The sequence below is a fragment of the Marmota marmota genome, unplaced genomic scaffold, assembly GCF_001458135.2.
Source record: "Marmota marmota marmota unplaced genomic scaffold, marMar, whole genome shotgun sequence".
Taxonomy (NCBI): domain Eukaryota; kingdom Metazoa; phylum Chordata; class Mammalia; order Rodentia; family Sciuridae; genus Marmota; species Marmota marmota.
The window spans coordinates 15,221,765-15,244,050 of record NW_026000082.1 but is presented as its reverse complement, the minus strand read 5'-3'; the positions used below and the strand labels follow the sequence as shown (position 1 = coordinate 15,244,050).

The 22,286-nt window shown below is 41.6% G+C and overlaps 1 protein-coding gene across 11 annotated transcripts in view; it reads left to right on the top strand.

Moving 5' to 3' along the window:
- The window catches only part of Elavl4 (ELAV like RNA binding protein 4), a 137,101-nt gene extending 115,133 nt beyond the window's left edge, over window positions 1-21,968 (top strand). For 6 of the 11 annotated variants that reach the window (XM_048815417.1, XM_048815419.1, XM_048815422.1 and 3 more), the window contains 4 exons: window positions 12,154-12,307; window positions 13,918-14,143; window positions 15,705-15,743; window positions 18,988-21,968. In XM_048815417.1, coding sequence (XP_048671374.1) covers window positions 12,154-12,307; window positions 13,918-14,143; window positions 15,705-15,743; window positions 18,988-19,357 — 789 coding nt within the window. In that variant the 3' untranslated portion in view covers window positions 19,358-21,968. The remainder of the gene's footprint in view (window positions 1-12,153; window positions 12,308-13,917; window positions 14,144-15,704; window positions 15,744-18,987) is intronic. The other 5 variants (XM_048815418.1, XM_015484835.2, XM_015484834.2 and 2 more) reach the window with 2 other exon arrangements.
- Window positions 21,969-22,286: the final 318 nt, after the last annotated feature.

Here is a 22,286-nt window from a genome sequence, read left to right as displayed (position 1 = left end):
CCCCCCCCCCCCCACTTCTGGGTGCTTTCTGCACTACTTTATGTGCAAAATAGGTGCAGGCAAATCAAGAGTTAATTCTTAAACTATGCAGATGAAAGATTAGCAATCTGACTCAGGGAAGGTTTTGGAAAGCCCTGGGGTGGGGGGGGCTCAAGTGTGTATTAGGTAAAGAGGACAGCTATTCAGCTGCTGCTGCTGATGGTGGTGGTAATGATAACAGTGAGGATTGTTCAAATCCGGATTGTTGCCAGATCTTTCATTTGCTCAATAAAAACTGAAATCTAGATTTTTTTTTAAACGTCAAATCTCCCACTTTTTTAAAGACTAGAAACTAACTCAAAAAAAATTTAAAGCATTATGTAGGACAACCAAACAGAACTTAATAGTTAGCTGACCTTTGGACAGGCAGTTTGCAACCTCTGAACTCAAATTTAAATATGCAAACACTGTTTTGCCAATTGAGCAGTGAATGGCTCATTACCAGGCGACTAGGAAGAGGTGTCCACAAATGATGGTTCCCTATCAACAAAAATCCATTTCACCTTTATTAAAGGGAATATAAAGCGACTGTGTGTGAATATTGAGGGCATGTGGAGGGCAAGGCCAGACCTCTGGTAAAGAAAGTAGAGAAAGGGCATGGTGCATAATTATGCCCCCAGTGAGTAGTTGTGGATGGTGACTCCAGAGGAATTGTTCTTTGGTCTATAATTTCTTTAGTGGGAGATTCCAACCCCTTATCTTGGAGAGCAGGCTCAGAGAAGTGAAGTGATTTGTTCAGGGCCATACAACTGACCAACAGTAGAGATGGAGTTAACATCCAAAGGACCTTGCTTCCAGAAGAGGAGTTGCTTAATGTGTGAGCATGAACTCGAGAGGAAGTAATAATAATAATAATAATAATAATAATAAATAGTAATGCTATCTTGCATTTAGTTTTTATGCTGTGTCCAATAATATTTATAATCTTTTTACATGCTTATTATCATTTAACCTTTGAACTGTCCCTGGGCTAATTACTTTGCACATGTCAGCTCTTTTTCTTAAAATAGACTAAAAGAAGGTGCTATTATCTCCATTACACTAATGAGGAAACTGAGGCCCGAAGAGGTTAAGGCACATACCCAGGATCACATAGTTGGTAAATGAGATTTGGAGTAAGAAAAAGAAGTTTTAAATAGCTCTCTGCAGTAGGTCATGTTGGAGTGCCACAATGACTGTTTGCCCAACAGCATGTGCATTCTGTAAGGGTGTGTGGGTGTGTATTTGGCTCTGCACACACATGGGTTATACTCCCTCAAATGGGGAGGAGATATAAAAAGCAAACAACTGAATTACAGGGTTCCTCCAGGTTCTTCAGTAAGCAGACTTGTGGTTCAGGGCTTCTGAACTTAGGGACACCCCTGACTTCAAATAATTTATTCCTAGACCCTGGCTTTCCAGATTCCGTTTTAAGTCCTAGGATTAGGTAACCAGAGACGGCAGTGCCCTGGAAATGCCTCCATCCATGTGTCTCAGGAAGCCATAGTGTAGGGACCATGGGCCTGCCAAAGCAGCCTGGAATCCCACTTAAGAAACTGGGTCATTTCTCAGTGTTCGACTCTAAGCTCAGTGGGGTTGATTTACTCCGTTTAGGGCTTTGAGGTGCTATTTGTTAGCTTTTGTTTTTGTTTTGTTTTGGTTTTCTAGTTTCTCCACCAAGGATCATTTGGGACTCTGAGAAGCATTGGGTGAAATAGCTGTGGATTCTGGAAAAGGATTCCCAGTTCTCCCTCGCTGACCTCATTCATGCCTAATGCCTGTCCCAGTCCTCAGCTCTAAATGAACAGCCCTGACTTTACACTGTACTTTCAGACAATTTACTAAGAAGCATTCAGTTGAGTCCAGTTGCATTTGGTTCAGCTCTTAGTCACATTAATTAAGGACAACAACAAAAACAATTAGATGGTTTTATAGTACCTTCAAAACAAGCACATGTTTACCAAAGGTTTGGTTGGATTGATATTCAAGTGACACTGAGAGCCTTCAATAAAATGTGACTGAAGGTTTGTTCTCAATCCTGCTAAAACTTTCAGAATGGTGAGACATCTAGGTTTCAACCTAAGTGTGAGAAGCAGGATTGCAGAAGTGCTCACTGCTTGCTCTTGCTCTGAGAGCTCCTGAAAAGGAGCAACTCCAGTGCAGTGGAATGGGGTGATCACAGGGTTGTAGAGGTTTCCATTTGGATGTTTTGGGGACATAGGGAGCTGTGCAAGGTGTGAGTGGGAGAGTGTTCTGTGGGTTCATCTGTGAATGGTGTGCCACATGGAGTGTTTGACAAATGAAACCAACAGTTTGCAGGCTACTATAGTAGGTTTTGTCAGCCTTAGATTCTGACAAAAATCATCTCTATATTAGGGGCTTTTTCATTCCTGTTAAAAGCAAGACCTCATTTCTAAATAATTTAGAATGCCAAGGATCATATCATGAACACATATCAGCCTTTCACAGCCTAATAATGTTAACATTTTTCCATATTTCTATTCTTTTCTCATTGCATTACATGTTTACAAATGATTTTAGTGATTTTTTTCTAATAATTGCATTGAGCTTTTACTTGAATTATACAAATATAACTTGAAATAAAACATTTCCAAAGCACAGCTCTTGTGTAAACTTGGGGTGTGAGCAATTTCAGGACTAGTTCTCAGATTAAGGGGCAAAAGGGTTGCTTCTGCAGCTCTGAGCAAACCCATGAGAGTTTGCACTCAGTCAGGCGATGGGGTGAGAGAGTAAGAAAGACACTTTATCACAAGGCAGCAGTCCAAGTCTCAAGGGAGCAAGACTAGGGGAAAGTGTGTGAGCGAGGGCTTTTCAGAAGGAAAAACCTCCCTTCTCCAGGAAGGAGAGTGAGTTCGCATATTTCCGCCTCTCTGCTGATGTTTTGATGCTGCTTAACCATTTCTCCATTTTCACTTTATTCTTCTAATAGCACTAACAGTGCCTCCAGGGGATCTTCCTACACTTGAGCTTTGCAGGTTCCAGTTTGCCCCTCCTGCTTCTTTCTCTTGCCAGGGGTCATGGGCAGCTGTGTCTCCCCCCATCCCCTCCCGCCATCCACCTGCCTTGCTAAAGGCCTCCATTCCGCTGAGGCATCTTTTCTTTGCACTTGGCATAAGCAATTATTTCTCCTATCACGTCTCTTAATGCTTCCCGAAGAGTTAGCAGATCATTTTTTGCTGATGGATATCACCCTACCCAGAAATGATGGCCTGCCTTCCTCAGTCTTGTTAATAATAAAAAAGCATGTTCTCTCCTCCCCCATTCAGGCTATAGTCAGAGCCAGTGTGGGAGCACTTCCCTGCCAAGGTCAGCAGGGGCGGCTGGATCACTGAATCCCCAAGGAGAAGGCACATGGCAGGGCTATCGGAAACTGGATGCACATTTACCCCAGTTGTACCAGCTGCCTCTCTCTTTTTTGTGGGAGATTATATTTGGCTGCTCTGTCTCCAGTGCCCGGTTAACTTCCTTTGAGTGAATAAATTCAAATACAGAGATAGGAATTGGAGAGGTGGAAATATAGTTCCCCTGTGCTCTCAGCTCATGAAATTGATATGATGCTAGTATCTTTGAGGTCATTTGCAGTGTTCTATGTGTGGATTACAAAAGAAAACTGGGAAGGTATAGGTTAGACACTTAAGTTTTCAGAAGTACATGGAATGGGGTCTGGGCTTTAGCCATCCATAAGCATAAAAGAAGTCAACAATGTGATGTGAGCTGCTTTTGAAAAATTGGCACTCCCTTGGCTATGTTAGGAGAATATGACTACAGATCACAGGGACTGGTGGTCCTTTCTTGTCCACTCTGGTCAGCTCATCCCTGGTGTTTTGTACCCATCCAGATCATTTTTAAAAGACATAACACTGTACAGGTTGTTCAGAGGCAGATGGCAAAGAGAGCTCTGAACCCATGTATCTATCCCACAATGGTTGCTTTTCCATTCTCTTGGAAAGAAAATTCTGCAGTGACCCAGAGGCATTAGTTCAATCCTATATTTTAATAATCTGGAAAGAAAACCTGTGTAACTGTCAGAATAGAATATTTGCCTTGAATGGTAGTGAGTCTTTCATCATCAGAGGCATTCAAATGAAACATTAGGGATGAGATAGGAAAAAATTCTTGTCTCAGAATGAATTTTGACTAAATTACCCTAAATGTCCTTTCTCATTCTGAGATGTTACAACTCTGTTTTTTCTTGGTGTAGAACTACTCTAGTCAGTATAGTGGTTACTAGCCACATATTGAATTTGAATTAAATAAGAAGTTCAGTTCCTTGGGCACACTAGACATGTTTGAAATGTGTCATTACTGACACGTAGCTAATGGTTACCATATTGAACAGCACAGATATAGGACATTTCCTGATTCCAGAAAGTTCTGTGGCACAGAGCTGCCTAGAACATCAGTGGCCCTGAGAACTAAAGAATTATTTCTCTGAAGCCTCAGGACAGGATAGCTGGTCTGTCAAAGATCAGAAAGCACCACATCCCTCTCCCCTTCTCCCTTTTTGTTCATTAAAAGCTTTGAGTTAAGATGGATAGTCCAGTTCTGCTTCCATCAAAAATTACTAGGAATGACCTTGAGCAACTTACCTTATTTCCTCATCTGCAGAATGGTTCCTTCCAACTCTAATAGTCTAATAAAATATTACAGCATGCTCATTCCCACTTGGTACCTTTCCAGTAAAAGTAACATTTGGTGCCAAGAATATGGCTTTTATCTCACTGTTCAGGTTAGCGTGGCAAAATGGAAAGATCCCAGAACTTTGAGTCATATTCAAGTTTGTCTGTTTGCCTTAGTTCAGCTGTGTGACCTTGGGCAAGTACTTGATCTCACTGAGTCATAATTGTCTCTGGAAAACAGAACTAATGATACCTCACTTGTAGGTAATCATGGTTTGTATTGAATACTCAAGAAATGCTCCTCCGGGGATAGAGATGTCGCTCAATAGTAGAGCACTTGCCTGACCTGAGAGGGCCTGGGTTCAATTCCCAGAAAAAAAAAAAAAGGAGTGGTGAAGGGAAGGAAGGTAGGGAGGGAGAGAGAAAGAAAAAAAAGAAATGTTTCATGTATGACAGCTGCTGTCTTTGAGACATGTATCTTCTATGGAGTCCAAGGAGAGAGCAGTCATTTGTGCCTGGGCTTCATGGAAGGTGGGCAGGAGTTCATTTTGCCATGATGAATGAAGACCAAAAACAAAGGCATGAAAGTGGAAACCTTCAGCACTACTCAGAAAGCTGTGACTGTGTTTTTGTTTGAAAGGGTACAGGAAAGGGTTAGCAGGAGAAGAAAATTTGGGCCAGATTCCAGGGGGCTTTGAATGCCCAGATAAGAGATTTGGACTTCCATCACAAGGCATTAAAGAATTATTGAAGAGTTCTGTGCAGGAAGAAATGGCATAATTAGAACTCATTAGAAACATTACCATCAGTTTTTGCCCCTGATAAGAGAACAGCATGTATCAGGTGGCAGGTGGAGGGGAGTATAAAGAGTGGGGGCTACAAATACAGACACCTGTCCTGCCTGTGAGCAGGGCTGCAGCCACAGGCACAGAGGTGAACCAATCCTCACAATCAGAGCTGTTGTTTCTAGGAGGCAGCTGGCTTCTTTCTTCTCTCCCTGCTCCCAGAGGTGGGATTGGAAGTCCCCGGGAGGGTTTGCTCCTAGAAGCCCTGGCAGCACCGCAGTCTGTTCTCTGCTGCCATTCTCCTGGTCTCTTTGGAATGAATGTTCCCCAGGGACCTGTCTGCTCTGGGGAGTTTGTATTCACTCAGAGAATAGGGTGTTACAACAAACCGGGGAAAATCTGCAGCCTGATCTTCTGAAATGATTGGTTTGTTTGTCTCCTCTGCTAGACTAATAGTCCTGCGTGTCAGGGACTGTTGTATTCATCTCTGCACCCTGATGTCTAGCATAAGGCCTAATTACATAGCAATCATGTCAAAGCTGCTGTTTATTGAGCACTTACTGTGTGCCAGGTATGGTGCCTAGAAATCCTACAAGGAAATAGCTCTTTTAGAGAGCTTCTAAACTATGTTATTCAAGTGATGCACCCCAGAAGGATTAAGTGACTCACCCCAAGGTCACACAACTGGAAAGTGGTCGGGATTTACATTTTCATTTCCTCAAGCCCAAAGCCCTTGCTCTTAACCTCTTCACTCTTTTCTACTATAGAACAGGAACTCAGTTTCAGTTAAAGTACCATAAACAAAAGCTTCTTTGAAGTGTCCTGTTTCAAAATAGTTACATGATACTGTAACTAGCACCTGTCAGTGAGATCCACAAGATAAGGGGTGATGAGGATAGGGAAAATGTTCCAAGGTTGTCGAAGGAAGAAAAACCAGTAATAGCTAGCAGTGACATAGGATGCCACATGAGGTAGTGAGCTTCCTATTGGTGGAATGTACAAGCTAGATAGCCAGCTGTGTTAAATCCTGCACTGAACTTTTGAGGTCACTTCTTCTAGCACCAAGTTTCTCTGAAGCAGATATCAGAGATAGTAGTGTCAGGAACACCCATGTGGCCTCTGACATCTTTATCTCCAGTTACCTTCAACTGTGGTTATAGACATTAGCAGTTTTGCAAATATAATAATACCTAGCTCAAAAACATCCAGATGCCATGCTACTATTGTAATCCATAGGGGCCCAACAGATGACCTCACTGTTTTGCACATCTGGGTTCTAAACCAGTTGAGAGGCAAAACAAAAGAGTGTGGAATCCCGAGGTCATCTTTATTACTGTTTAAGACCTGGACGTATTACTTGGACCCAGTGGAACTTCCTAACACTTTGACAGACTGAATAATCAAGAAGACCAAAAACAAAGGCATGAAAGTGGAAACCTTCAGCACTACTCAGAAAGCTGTGACTGTGTTTTTGTTTGAAAGGGTGCAGGAAAGGGTTAGCAGGAGAAGAAAATTTGGGCCAGATTCCAGGGGGCTTTGAATGCCCAGATAAGAGATTTGGACTTCCATCACAAGGCATTAAAGAATTATTGAAGAGTTCTGTGCAGGAAGAAATGGCATAATTAGAACTCATTAGAAACATTACCATCAGTTTTTGCCCCTGATAAGAGAACAGCATGAATCAGGTGGCAGGTGGAGGGGAGTCATAGGTGCTCTGGACCCCACAGGTCTCCCCAAATGAGAACAGAGCCTGCCCCCTTAGAACTTAGAGCCCAGGACAGAGTTTGAGCTTCTGTCTGGCATTGGCTCCCAGATGGAAGGAAGCTCCAGCATTTGAGTACCCCATTATTGAAGACTCCATTCAGAGTAGTTGCTCCAAGTCCCTGGAGAATGGGTGAGGGGCTGGAAAAAGGCCTAGACTGTTACTCCAGGGCACCCTCCCCTTGGAGGGAAACAACAGAAGTGGAAGATGAGTGTCCCCTTGTCAACAGCCCTTAGTATTGTACCTCATTTGCTTGATTATTTCCCTTGCCAGACTGTGGGGGTCCTTGAAGCAGACACACTCCCAGCACCCATCCCAGGGTCTAGCTCACAGCAGTTGTTCAGGAAAGTGAGAAGTCAATGAACTCTTATTTAATCCAGTGGTTTCCCATAGGAGCACCTTTCAGGAGCTAAGAAAGATGCCTTTTCCTCCCATTTTTTCCTTCCTCACAACCTCAAGATCATGCCTTTATTGTTTCTCATGTCCTCCCCTTTCTCTGCATTATGGTGGGTCGGATGAGGGACCATGCTGTTCTTCCCCCACCCCCCAAGCCAAGTCCTGGCTGTGAACAGGCAGAGGGACCTGTGGGTGTTGTGTGGGAAGAGGCAGACCCCAGCCCTGGTCCTGCTCTCCATCTGTGGTGAATGACAATGCTGCCTGACCCACTTTGTGAAAATCTCTGAGAGCACTAAGTCATTTAAGAAAGTGGAAAGTACTTTGTGGATGTGAAGGGGTGGGATTTGTTGAAACATGTTAGAGGAAATTCATGGCAGTGAACTGCTGAAAGATAGCCAGACCCCAGTAAGGTGGCAAAGGAGGACGATGCCTCTGTAGGCATTCACTGGTAGTGATCCATGTGTTTGCTTGTTTGATAAAATTGGAGGGTATGTCCCAATGAGGGATCGATACCAGACTGACCCACAGACACCTGTATAGTTCATCATAATAATATATAAGTTATGATATATGCTATTAAGTTTAATTAAATTCTAGGTATGTTCTAGACATAAAATATTCTTACTTATTTCTACAATAACCCATTAGAGGAGAATTGTCCCCCATTTCTTACAAGTAAAGAAACTGAGACTTATCAGGATCAAATTACTTGCTCAAGCTCACACAGCTAGTGCGAACTGGAGCCCACCCAAAGTCTGAGCTCATAATCTTGTTGCTGTAGTGTAGAGGGTGGGGGATTATGGGCAGGCAGGGATGGGCAGTGCTGGGGAGTTTGAAAGGGCTGAAAATCTTCTGTAAACACTGTCTGTGAAGCCAGGCATTCATAGTCACCTGCCTTTAGGCCACCATTACCCAGAGAGAGAAGTGGCCTCTTTACTCTCAGCTCTTTCTGAGTTCTGGAGCAATATCTCTGATGGCCTAGAAATGCCAATCTTTGTCTTCAAAGATTCTGGATGAATGAAATAAGCAGGATCCTGATGGTCCAAGTCAAGGGGAATTCTCTAGAGCATTGGCTCTAGCATTGGGAGCCCCAGGTTCTAGGCTTCTCGTTAGAAGAGCTAACGTGCCAATAATGATGGCCTCTTTACAGGGGCTGAAAATTGGCAATATTTTTTAAATGTTTAGGCCTGAGAAAGGATCTGACATCAGTAGTCATTCCACTGGAATTTAATAAGTGTATGAAGAAACTTGAAAGTTTTAGATACTGGAATGCGCTTTTGAACATTGAAGGCGGGAAGATCCTTTTCCTGTCATTTTTGTCCACTCCTACTGGCACAGGGGAATAAAACAACAGCAATTTAAGGGTCCAAATTGAGGAGAAAAACTAAGCAGGAATTAGTCTTGGAATAGAATGACCAAGGTGCTGTTCACTTTTGGGATTTGTTACTGCCTTGTGTCTACCTCTGGGGAATCTGTCAAAGTAATTTTCCTTAAGATTCCGTCTCTGTCAGAATCATCTTTTAGGGAAATGGTTTTGGTTGTGTCATTGACTCCAGTGCCAGCTCCTTTTCCCTAGCAGGGTCAGTCCTTAAAATGCTTCCCTCTGTACTCCAGATCTGGGTGCCCAATGGAAATCAAGTTCATTACATATCCACAGTGCATTTATTGGATAGTAGTAAATGCACAATTCCAGGCCCTTCCCTAAGCTTTGGCCTCATTTGTATTCATAACAGAGGAAGGTTATTACCAGGCCACCATTCCCTGACCCTACCACCACCTGTCTCACCAACAGCCTCATTTCAGCTCTGTCTTATTCCTGGCCTCGTTAATCCTTGATTTATCCCTCCTCTGCATTTGAGTCACACGCATACATAGCCCTGGCATAGCACACGTCTTGTGACTTTGTGATAATTGGTTTATATGCCTCTTCATCCATTATTCTACTCAACCCATATTTATCAAGCATGTCCTGTGAAATGTCTGTGGCCTCCATTAGACTTGGAGGTCCTCCGGAGCAAAAGACCTTGTCTTGCTTTTGCTGTGTCCCCAGAACACAGCACAGCAGGTAACTGGCACAGGGTAGATCTTCAAGAAATGTTTGCTGAGAGAAGTGATGTCTAGTCCTACGACGTCCTCTTCTCTTATTCCAACCCCAGACACTGAAGAGTGGGAAACTGTCCCTTAGCTTTTAGCTTAGTAGGGAAACACAGTTATGACTCTGGGTGCTTGACTCTCAGTGATCCATCTTAGTGGAGGAACCAAGCTATAGTTAACCCCAAAGAGCCATTAAGGGCCACATCGTCCATCAAGAGCTGGGGGTGTCCACTTTTTTTTTTTTCAGAAGGTATTAAACACCCAGCAGGAATCAGGCTCTGTGCCGGGAGCTAGAGCCACAGAGATGAATAAGACACATATAATCCATGACCTCAAGGAGATGGTCAGACCAGATAGAGAGGTGGTGAGTTAAGATTAGAACGGGTTAAGTGCTATGATTCATTGAGCACATTGCTGTGGAGACTTTTAGGAGGAGGCAAGATCAGACAGAGGCGGCTATCAAGAAAAGGTAGTAACATTTGAGCTGAGCCACCTTAAGAAAAGTAAGAATTGTATTTGAGGAAGAAGATGGAAAAAATGTTCCCCATGAGCAAAAGCATAAAGGTGGGAGAGGGGCAAATGACATTCAGATGACTTGCCAGTAATTAGAGTGAGACGAGGGTGACCCTTGTACTGTGGACCCACCACTATGAGATTTCCTTCTCCTGACCACTCCTTCCTCCTTCCTCAAAAATAGTTCTATGCTATAGCCTGAGAGGACAAGGGCAGGAGCACATTATGTGAAGTGAAGCCCTATCCAGGCAGTTGCATGGGTTTCTCGAGCCCCCCCACGACCCCCTGTGGCCTCAAGTGCACACACAGGAAACCTCAATGAATTGGACCCTCTACCTCGCAGCCCTGTGCTAGGAAGGAGAAAAACCTGTAGCGACTTCCCAGGCCACCCAGGAGTTTCTAGAAGATGTAGACAATGTAGGCAGCTGCCTCACTCCATCAGCAGGGGGAGGCCAGAGAGGCAGATTAGTCACTCACATCATTTTCTGTTGAGTCAACATCTATTTTTAGGTGTGGAACTCATAAAGGGACCTGGTGTCTCTGTCATAGAAAGGGAGAATGTGCCATGGGTGAGGAGTCTACTCATCCTTCTTCCTCTTTGCTACACCCATTCTCTCCCCTGAAGTTTCCAGAAGCAATGTCCACTTTGCTTCCTGAGGTCTAGTTCTTAAATGGTGAAAGATTGGTTTTTACACGTGCAATTCCTTTTGCACACTGGCTTGTGTGTGAGCACACACACATACACACACGCATGGCCCCACAGTCTTACCAGGTCTTATGAAATCCGTTATCTAGATTCAATAAAACTCCCAACTGAAAAATGCTAAGGCATATAAGTCCCTTCCTGTCCGACGTTGTCAGATGTGCTCTGAAATGACTGTTTTCATCATCTATTCTGAGCCATAACCGCCCCAGAAATAGCTTTAGCAGGAAAGTGCTTTTGTTAGACTAGCTGTAAATTATATTTCAAATGTCTGATGTTGTTTTCTTAAAAAAATAAATAAATAAGTAAATGAAAGTCTAAAATTAATGACTGCTGGGGTTTGCTTTGCTTATGTGTACTGCTACAGATTTGGCTTCTTGCAGATGGAATTTCAGATCTGTTTACACTTCTGTGTTAGCTTTTTGGGGAGGAAAAAAAGCAGTGGAGAGATCTGGGAGGATAAATTTACAAAGTCAAACTTATTATAACCATCAGTGAGGCTCTCTTCCCTCTCTGGCTGCCCTTTCCCTCCCTCCTGCACACTGTGCCCCCATTTTGTTTGTTGTGGTTTTATCTGCCAGATCTCAAAGTTAGGGGCAACTGGTCCTTGCAGATGTGACGACAAGGTCACATATCCAGTTTCGCAAGCAGATGTTCATTCAATCCCATTTCACCAGCGCTTTGTCATTCAGGGAGAGCAGACCTTATGAGAACAGATTGGAGCAACACAAAGGACAGAACATAAAAAAAATCTTACAGAGAACCCAATTGCTTTTATGTTTTCTTGAAGAGAATGGGGGTAGGGAGGGTGGCAGGGAGAGAAATGTGCAGAGCAGAATTTCATAGGGTTTTTTTTTTTGGGGGTTTATTCAAAGATTATTATGTGTTGGATACAGTAAATCATCTATACACCCACATCCAGGAGGTAAATCTTCAGAACTTCATGCGTGGGTAGTTCTGCATTTAACAGCTTCCATACAGTAGCTATTTTGTTCTGCACTGAGAGACCCTTATCTGTGCATTTGTTTTAAGTTATCGTCAACTCTCCTTTTGTTCCTCTATTGCTGTTCTCCTAATTCTCATTACTATTACAAGAGTAGCTCAGACTCTGAACTATTGAGTGGTTTTAACTGGCACCTTGAGCTATACTGCTAGCCGAGGCACTGTCATCTTGGTGGTTGCCTCTGTCTCTCCCTTGAGGTCAAGTGCCTATAATGGATTTAGTCCTCTTGCCTCTCCTAGGTCTCATATGCCCGTCCGAGCTCGGCCTCAATCAGGGATGCTAACCTCTACGTTAGCGGCCTTCCCAAAACCATGACCCAGAAGGAGCTGGAGCAGCTTTTCTCGCAATATGGTCGTATCATCACCTCACGAATCCTGGTTGACCAAGTTACAGGTTAAGTGTTTCTTTGTAATTTCTTTTCTTGCATATCAGTGCCCAACTGTTATCCGTAGGAGCAGGCTAATAGTTGCTTAAAGTCGAGAATATGGGTCATGAATAGGCACACTTCTGACTTGGGAGAAAGATTTCTCATCCATCAACTGCCCAAATTTAAAATGGGCCATATTGGGATGCAGAATTCTCCGTCGTGGGAATTGTTCCAGCAGCCGCTACACTATTTGGCAAGGTTGTAAAAGAGAATTTGGGCATCAGGTTGAGAATGGAGCTGTATGACCTTCAAAGTCTCTTTCAGCCCTCAACCAGTAACGGTTATTTTTGTATGTGAAAACCTGTGTATGTTGCTCTAGTTCCAATTCATAGCATTACAGAGTTAAAAGGAACTTTAAACTACCTCATTTTGTACATCAGCAAACAGATCCAAAGTGAGAGCTGACTTCCCACCAGCTAGTCAGGAGCAGAGCAGGGTAAGAACCCAGGCTTTGGGACTCAGGTTCTTTGTCCATAATAAAGAAAGTCAATCAGCCAGCAACTCTCAGCAAGAAAGGTAAAATACCTGGGGTTGCATTTTTAATGACAAGGTGTTTTATGCCTACCCCCCACTCTATCTCAGTTTAGAAGTCACCCCCTGAGAGAAGTTTAGCACATTTGTCGTTTGATTCATGTAACCAACTCTTACTGAAATAGGCTCTGACCCAGACACTATGCAGAGGGACACTGGGAACCACGGATGAAGGAAAGGCATAGTTCCTTTCAGGACTCCAAAGTGACAGATTCCCACTAGGTGCCGTCCAAGTTGCCCTGTGAGAGCTCAAGAAAGAGTGTACTATGCCTGGTGATGATTGTTGGGAAGGCTCCATTGTAGAGGCAATGTTTGAACAGGTTGGCAGGATGACTTGAGGTTACCTGGCAAAAGGGAGTGATAGAGCATTCTAGATAAAGAGGATGCCATATCCCAAGGCACAGAGTTAAGGAAGAACAACAGCCTGTTCTAGGAACGTCAGGCAGTTCAGGGTAGCTGGTGTGAGGCTCAACAGGGTATTTGGAACCAGATTTCCAAGGACACTGAATGCTATGCCAGGAAGTCTAGACTTTATCTCATGCAGCAAGGAGCCAGGGAAGGGTATTTCGTGGGTTTTGTTTCTTGCTTGTTCTGTTTGGGGCAGTGAAGAATAGATACAATGCACAAAGTACAATATTCAAAAGGTATATAAGAGGTTTAGAAAATGTTTTTAAAGATTGAACTGTAGTCAGAGTTGTCTTTTCATATAGATGACTTAGCCACTGGGTGTGGAGGACTCACTAGAGAACTGGAAACTGGTTGGTGGATGTTCACTTATAGTAACTGGAGGGAGATGAGAAGTGGTAGAGGACCAGAGAGGACAGATGCAAGAAATCCTGTATTCTGTGGATTGGAGGCATGTGTCCAGGGCCATGCTGGTGTATATGAAAGCAGATACATTTCAGTTCAGGGAGCTGGGCTCTGCCAGGCCCCACAGGTGGACTGACCCCACACAATGTCCATGAGGCCCCACTCATCTCTTCCCAAAGATATTTACCAGTTTGTTTTTTTTCACTTTTTACAAAGACTCTTTCATTTTCCCCAGGAGTGTCTAGAGGGGTGGGATTCATCCGCTTTGATAAGAGGATTGAGGCAGAAGAAGCCATCAAAGGGCTGAATGGTCAGAAGCCCAGCGGTGCTACGGAACCGATTACTGTGAAGTTTGCCAACAACCCCAGCCAGAAGTCCAGCCAGGCCCTGTTGTCCCAGCTGTACCAGTCTCCCAACCGGCGCTACCCAGGCCCACTCCACCACCAGGCTCAGAGGTTCAGGTAGGTATGCCCACAGAGAAGGGAACCCCTGCTGCATGGTACAGAGCTGGGCAAGGGCCAGGGAAGCCCATGACTCTGAAGTATGGGGCAAGGCAAAGAACCTCAGTTTCCACTCCTGTAAAATGAGATGATTAGACCAGATGCTCTTCAAAACCCCGTGCGACTTCCTACTGTGACTGGTTAAACTTGAGATTCTTCAGTAGAAACAAAATTTAACCCAACAAAGTTTGGTTTCAACAAAAGTAGTCACAAGTGACTTTTCAGAATCTTAGACTTCAGGCTGGGCAGGGGCTTTTCATACTGCCCAGAGGCAGATCATTGCCTGAGGGGGGTGGCTTGTCCTATCCTCCTTTCCTAGGGAATTCTGGGTTCTAGGGGAGGAAAATTTTTTAGTGTTAACTTTATCTCTTTAGTCAGCACATTCTGAAGACAAGGAAGAAGATGTATTCAAGCCTTAGTGTTTCCTTTGGATACCCAACCCCCAGGAAGCTCCTGGTGCTGGGAGCATTCCCCTTCTAGACATTTCTGAATGACTGGTTTCTCCATGAAGGTAGTGCAACCTTGATCGGCCTCTATTGTGCAAAAGATAAGCATAGCCTTGACCTAACCATAGTAAATTCTAAACAACTATGTCATTCCACCCACGCCCCAACTTCTCATTAATGAAAGGGTTTTTCTTCTTGTTAAACTTCACATGGGAAAAATAGTAGGTCCGTCTATTTAGAATAGTAACAGTCCATCTGGCCACAGAAAAATCAGCCTCTTCAGTTGTCCTCCCATACCCCATGAATCTGAAATGGTTAATGATTTCATGAAGAGTCCAAATCATCTAATTTTTATTTTGTGTGAGAGCGCATGCAGTATTTATGTAAAAAGCCTCTCCAGCAGGCTTCTAATGGTGGAAACTATGGTTACTACTGCCCCATGGTGTGAATAGCTTGTCCCCAAGTAAGGTACTAAACGTGAGGAAGATTATAGCATAATGACAGTTTGCCAGGAGGTGTTTTCAGGCTGTAAATAGTAAGCTATTTTTTTTTTTAGTCTTAACCCACAAACACTCCCTGCACCCACCCCGCCAAATGTGTGTGGTAAGGAGATTTAATGTAGCTAGGCTAACAGAAAAGATCCATTCTGATGCGTATTGTGTGCACATGTATTGTTTGTTGATCTGGAACAGAGACCTTTATTCACAAGTTTAATTACAGCAAAAGGTGAACAATTTAAGAAGCCCCCCCACCCCATTCTAACAATTTCACACACAATATAAAATAAAATCCACACAAATGTTCTGAGAGGTGGGGGGGGAGTGGGATTGATTGAGACCTTGAAAGAAAGGGGGGATTCATTAGACACTTGCTTTAAACTCTAGCATTGACCTGAACATGAATTATTTGCAGTTGGAGGCAGGAAAGGGGGAAACTACCGGTGGATAGACTCCTCAGCAGTGGGGAAAGTTGTTGAGCTTTTCTTCTTTGAAAATGGAGCATTCTTATTAATAGTTCCATTGAGTGATCTTGCCATCTGTGAGGCATTAACCCAAAGACCCTCCTTCTCTTTGCAGGCTGGACAATTTGCTTAATATGGCCTATGGCGTAAAGAGGTAATTAAAACTCCACAGATTGCCAGATGTCCGTGTTGGCACAGACTGGGGCTAGATTTTTTTTTTTAATTCACTAACTTTACTTTTTTTTTAATTCTTCCTTTTTCTTCCACCAGCATGTCAGATTCTTAATTTTAATTTCAGACTTCAGTTGATTTTTATTTCTTTTAGGGCACACAAAACATTTTGTGTGTTTCACTTTTTCTTTTATTTGCAGGTGGGCTTATCCTATGGTTCAGGTGCCACAGCTACCAAGCCCTTGATAATCTGGTCCTCTGAACGGCTTCCCTAAGGGAGAAAGCTCTGACTCTTTGCTGGCTGATTTTGCAAACTTGCAGAGCAACTGTTTTGCATTAGTGATGCCAAGATTCAGTTAAGAGGGCAGATTCCAGCAAATCAAAATTAGAACATTTTGCTTATCAAGACTGACCATCTTATAATTTTCAGTGGAAAATTTAGATTTTGGACTACTAGCTCTGGCCAAAGCATAAATTAACACACGAATGACTTTCTGACTTCCACCGCCAATTCGGTGTGCATATCAGAGCACATCCTGGGAATGAAGTGTATCTGTGTGCACCTCAACCAGGACTTTCTTTTGTTACAGGTTTTAGCAGTTATTATAAATCCTCCCTCAGTTTTATATGTATGTGGGTTTTTAACTCGATATTTCTTTCATTTAAAGCCTTTTTGTGGGGTTGGGTACTTAAATAGGGTCAAGGCTTTGGGGACCCTCTGAATGCAATCACAGGGGTGTTCCAGACCCATCTGAAATCTGAATCTTGGGGAGTTGAGTGTGTTATGTCACTGTGTCCATGAGATTCCCATATGTGCTTTTGATAAGCTCCGCTGCACTGCTAGGAACAGAGCATCTTCATCATATTGCTCAGTAGAGCTGCACACTTTAATTCCCCTTCCTCCACTCAAGGGAGAGAGATGTGCTTTTTAATAGTCCACATCATACTCCCCACTCTAGGCAGTTCTTTCACCACTTGGCCATGCATGGTAAGTACCCTGACTGGAAGCTAGTGCACAGTCAAGGGAGTAACTTGACTGCAGACTTCACTATCAGAGCGCCAGCTTCTTGAATCTCAGTCCCAGCTACCAGTGAGGATAACTGTGAATTATCTCCACATGTCTAACACACACTGCCTGCTTCCCAGGCATTTTTCCATCTTTCCTAGCTCTGCCCCATCCCTTTGCTCCTTTCTGATTTTAGCAAGGTAGCACCAAATGCCACGAGAAGAGTGATACCTAATAACACAGGTGAGACCAGGGAAGACACAGCCGCAGCCTATGTGCTGCCTCTTCCTCCAGTGCCCAATTCAGGATGGACACACTAATTGATAACAGCATTTTTCTCTTTCTATTGAACCCAGATTTAGATCTAGAATCCTTCTCACCTAAAGGCTCTGGTAGCCATCAGCAGCTAGAATCAAGGTCCTAATTGAAACCTCTTTTCTGGCTTTGGCCTTGGCCTTATGATAAATATTTAGCTATTTTCTACCATATCAATGAAAAGGACTAATTACCTAGTTGGAGGAGAGACCATTGAGAAGACAGTGTTCAGAAATAAAGCAAATAGCAGCTAGGCATGGAGATGCACACGTATAATCCCCAGCTATGTGGAAGGCTGAGGTAGGAAGATCTCAAGTTCAAGGCCAGCCTCAGCAACTTAGTGAAAACCTGTCTCAATTTTTTAAAAAATAATAAAAAGGACTGGGGATGTAGCTTAGTGGTAGAGTGTCCCTGGTTTCAATCCCCAGTACCTAATAATTTTAATAATATTATATAAGTATTCAAATGCAGTTAAACTTACCTTTTGCCATTCTAAGAATCTGTACCATGATATTTTTTTTTCCCTTTTGGTGGTGGGGGGGAACGGCATCTTGTTTTTAAGCAAGAAAGAAAATTGACTTAGCAAATAGTAGCAAAAACAATTTCTATTGAGTTGTTATGTTCAGCATATCTTTAGCCACCATTTGATATTATCTAAAGTCTAATCAGGTACAGAACTATTCATTATGGTCCCTTCCCAAAGCACCAAGAATATTTGGCTTATTATTAAAAAAACATTCCTGGTTACACTTTACTCCATGCTTTTCCCAGTTTTTGTTCCTCCTCTCTCCCAAGTCCAAAAAAAAAAAAACTCAACCAAATGAAAAGCAAGCTTCTAGTCAGTGTACAGCATCAAAATCCCTGTATACATTTGGTCTGAAACAAAATTTTGAAAAATAATGTTCAGCTGTAGGCACTGGTATCCTAATTGTTTTATCTACTGCATCCATCATAAATCACACATGGGTTTATTTTATCAGACAATGAGTAGAATATAAAGGGTTATTTTTTCTTTTAAAGATTACACAAAAACTGAGAAGATTCTAAGCCCAATACAAAAGTACTTGTAAACAGGGCAAATGGCAATTTTATGCTTTTCTAATGTACAGCAATTCAAGATGTATAAATGCATAAACCACTTGAAATCTTGTTCCAGTGATGCTTAGAAATGAATTCCAGATAATATAACATTAAAAAATGGTACATCTCTATTATTATTACTCAAGTTTTTGGGGAAAAGTCTTTGAATAAATACTAAATGAAACATCAGCCACTCATCTGATTAATAATAAGACATGTCTCTTCGTTCTCATGTATCTCCATCCTCAATAATATCAAGAGATCTTTGACAGCCATAAATCAAGGGACTGCAAAGATGGTAGACTTGAATACTTCAAGGGCCATCCCCCATTTCTGCCTAGAAATAACAAAATAAAATTTCCGAAGCACTGACATCAATGAGTTATTCACTTATTCAATCAATAAATATTTATTGAGTGTCTTCTATGTGTCACTGTGTCTATGAGATTCCCTTGTGCGCTCCACTGAATAGATAAATAGAACAATAGAATATAAGCCTTGAAATGGAGTCATTTCCCCGAGAACTCACTATCTATTGCAGGGTTGGGGGAGGTGGGAGGAGACAACATATGAATATATACTGTGATAGAACTGTGATAGACTTGCTCTGGGAGACTTGGGAGTCCCTCAAGCCTTTTAGGAATTGACCTAGGCCTTTCTCTTGGCATGTACATGCCTTAGCCTTCTAGCCATTCCCATTGGAAGAAATGCCACAGATGTTAGTTTTTGCATTTGGTTTTTAAACCCTAAAGACTCTCCTGCAAACACTCACTCAGCCCTTTGCCCCGTGTCTGTGTCTGTGCATCTGTGTGTTTTCCATGGTCAGACTGATGTCTGGACCAGCCCCCCCTTCTGCTTGTCCCCCCAGGTTCTCCCCAATCACCATTGATGGGATGACAAGCCTTGTGGGAATGAACATCCCTGGTCACACAGGAACAGGCTGGTGCATCTTCGTCTACAACCTGTCCCCAGATTCCGACGAGAGCGTCCTCTGGCAGCTCTTTGGCCCCTTCGGCGCAGTGAACAACGTCAAGGTCATCCGTGACTTCAACACCAACAAGTGCAAGGGATTCGGCTTTGTCACCATGACCAACTATGATGAGGCAGCCATGGCCATCGCCAGCCTCAACGGGTATCGCCTGGGAGACAGAGTGTTGCAAGTTTCCTTTAAAACCAACAAAGCCCACAAGTCCTGAATTTCCCATCCTTACTTATTAAAATATATATATAAATATATACGAACAAAACACACGCACACACACACACATACACAAATGAGAGAGAAACAAACTTTTCAAGGCTTATATTCAACCATGGACTTTATAAGCCAGTGTTGCCTAAGTATTAAAACATTGGATTATCCTGAGGTGTACCAGGAAAGGATTTTATAATGCTTAGAAAAAAAGAAAAAAAAAAAAACAAAAAAATACCTTTGATGCATTGAATGTTCTTTCATAGCTGTCGTTGTTGAATATAATATACATAGATAGCGATGTGCAGGGATTTTTACCCAGCCAGCTAACTTTGCTACCTTCCTTGAAGGTGGGTCTTTTTAAGATGACCATTCGCTCATTTGAAGAAGAAAAACAAAAAACAAAAAAAAATAATAAAAACAATTTTTACAAAGTAATGGGATTCAAAGAAAGAAAAAGATTTTTCTTTTTTGTCAAAATGTTGATCCAATCAGATTGGTAAAAACCCCCACACAAATTAAAGAGGAATAATAAAAATTGCAAAAATGAAAAAAAAAAAACTTTTGCAAATTTTTTTATTTTTCCTTTTTTCTTTTATATCATGTGAACTAAAACAGTCTTCTGTTAGGGGATGGGGGAAAGGGGGATACCTGATGACATTAACAATTTAATAACATTAACATTGTTGCCAAAGAGGTGGTCTCTTTGCTGAAAATGGGTTTCAAGAAAAATCTATTTTTATAAAATATAAAGAATTTTTACAAGAGAATCTGGATTTGAGAAAAAAATATTTTGACTGGCTAATTTAGGGGAAATTGACAACTTTGTCGCGTTCATACTGCACTGGTAACTTTTTAGAGATCAAGATGTGTGTTTTAAACTGGATTCGTAGACTGTTTTTTGAAGGATGGGCTATAAACAGATGATCTTCATATCTTTTCATAGCATGTAATAATAATAATAAATTATTAATTACTAGGGGAAAGGAGTGTTCGTTCTACCCAGGGTACCACAGTTCCCCACAGTCAAAACCCAAAAGCAAGGAGATGAGTTGAAAGACAGTTTTTCTTTAAGTCATCAGTATGGGATGTCAGCAGAACAAAAATTAAAAAGATTAATTTTCTTTTTGATCTAAAACTTCCTTAGTTTGAGCAGTAGGTGCTACGAAATTATTTATATACCTTAGTATCATAGTTAAATGTAATGTGTTTAGGAAAGGAAAACAAAAGATACATTTGCTTTAAATTCATTAAGCAATTTTCAAATTCACTTTGTAGCCCATGCTGATAGAATTGGGCTGTGTTGGTACATTTGAAACAATGTTTATGTTGCTTGAAACACTTATTTATTTAATCGCAGATGTGATGATGCCTATGGCCGAGATCAAATATAGCTAGATTGGCTAGACTACTTATTTGTTTACTTAAACTATGGGAAGAAGCATATTATTGTGTCATTCTGTTGTGTGTGTATGTGTATATATAATATAAATATATATATATAAAGTTATTTTTTCTTTGGGTTAATTTATTATAAGTTGTAACACTTGGCTAGTTTTGTTTGTATATGTCTTAAAATGTTTTCTTATGATATTTAAGTGACAGTTAAAGAGGTATCAAGGTAACTTGTGTAGAACTATTGTTTGATATATTGTCATGTTTGTTGTGAATATTTTTTCTTACTGCACAGTAGAAAAATAAAAACAACTGGGTCTTTATTTTAATGTAATTCAGATTGGGGAAACAAAACAGAGCTAAGGGAACAAAATGACTGCGGGAGCACTCTCCCATGTCCAGTGCACTGATCATTTTAGTATGTTTGTGCTTTGTACGGTTATATATTTAAAACAAAAACAAAACAAAACAAAAAAAAATACAAGAGTTCATGCTCTTCCCTGGGTAATAGAAACAGTTACTCGCTATGCATAATCTAGTTGATAGTTAAATTTGCTATTGCTTTTCTTGTCTTGTTATATAAAATCTTTTCAATACAAGTTTAGTCTTAATGGTAATAAAACGTTATGGTTATTTATAACTTGTGCTTATTTTGTGCATTTTTTCCCATGCTGAGCCCACTAAGTGCATGTAGACAGGACTGTTGTTTTCACACTGAAGAAGCAAACTTTGTAGTAGTCGTCGTGGTGGTAGACAGATAATGAGAACCAAGGCTGCATCATAGACTCCTCCTTTAAATTTTTTTTTGTTTTTTTTTCCTCTTTTCGGTTTTGGAAAAAAAACACCAGATTTCAGTTCAGAGAACACTCGTTCAACATTCAGGGAAACCTTTTTACGTCACCTGCTATGAATGAACGCAGTTTGCTGGCAAAGTTTTGATGCATTTGCTAAGCATTAGTGGGAAAGGCATGCCAAAATCTCTTCTCTATAATGTGTTCAATCTGGGGGAAAAAAAAGGAAAAAAAATCTTAGGACCAGGCAGTTGTATACTTTAGTTATAAATGAATGACTTCATGTTAACCTTGCTAGTTTAGATGATTTCCGAGAGAAAGTATTGTAATTGTTTTTTTTTTCCATAATCTTGTTGTGTTTGAATTATTTGTACTTTATATGTCCAGACAATAAATGAAAGTGTGTAGAATGAATTTGAGCTTCCCAAATTTTTAAATGTGTTCATTCAAACTTTTTTTTTCTGTAGCATCTGCAGATTTGCCAGATATTTTTATCATTCAATCAGGAAGAAAAGAAAAAGTAGAATAAAATTCTGTTTTGCAACTTAGCCCAGTCTCTCAAAGTCAACTCAGTATTCAGAAGTCATTGCCCTAGTTCCATGCTACTAAAAGCAAAGTCCCCAATCGGCAGTATCAGCATCATCTGGGAGTGTGTTGGAAATGCAGAATCTCGGGCTGAATGCAAATCTATATTTAACCAGATCCCCAGGTGAATCACTGGTGATTTAAAGCTTGAGAGGCATTGCT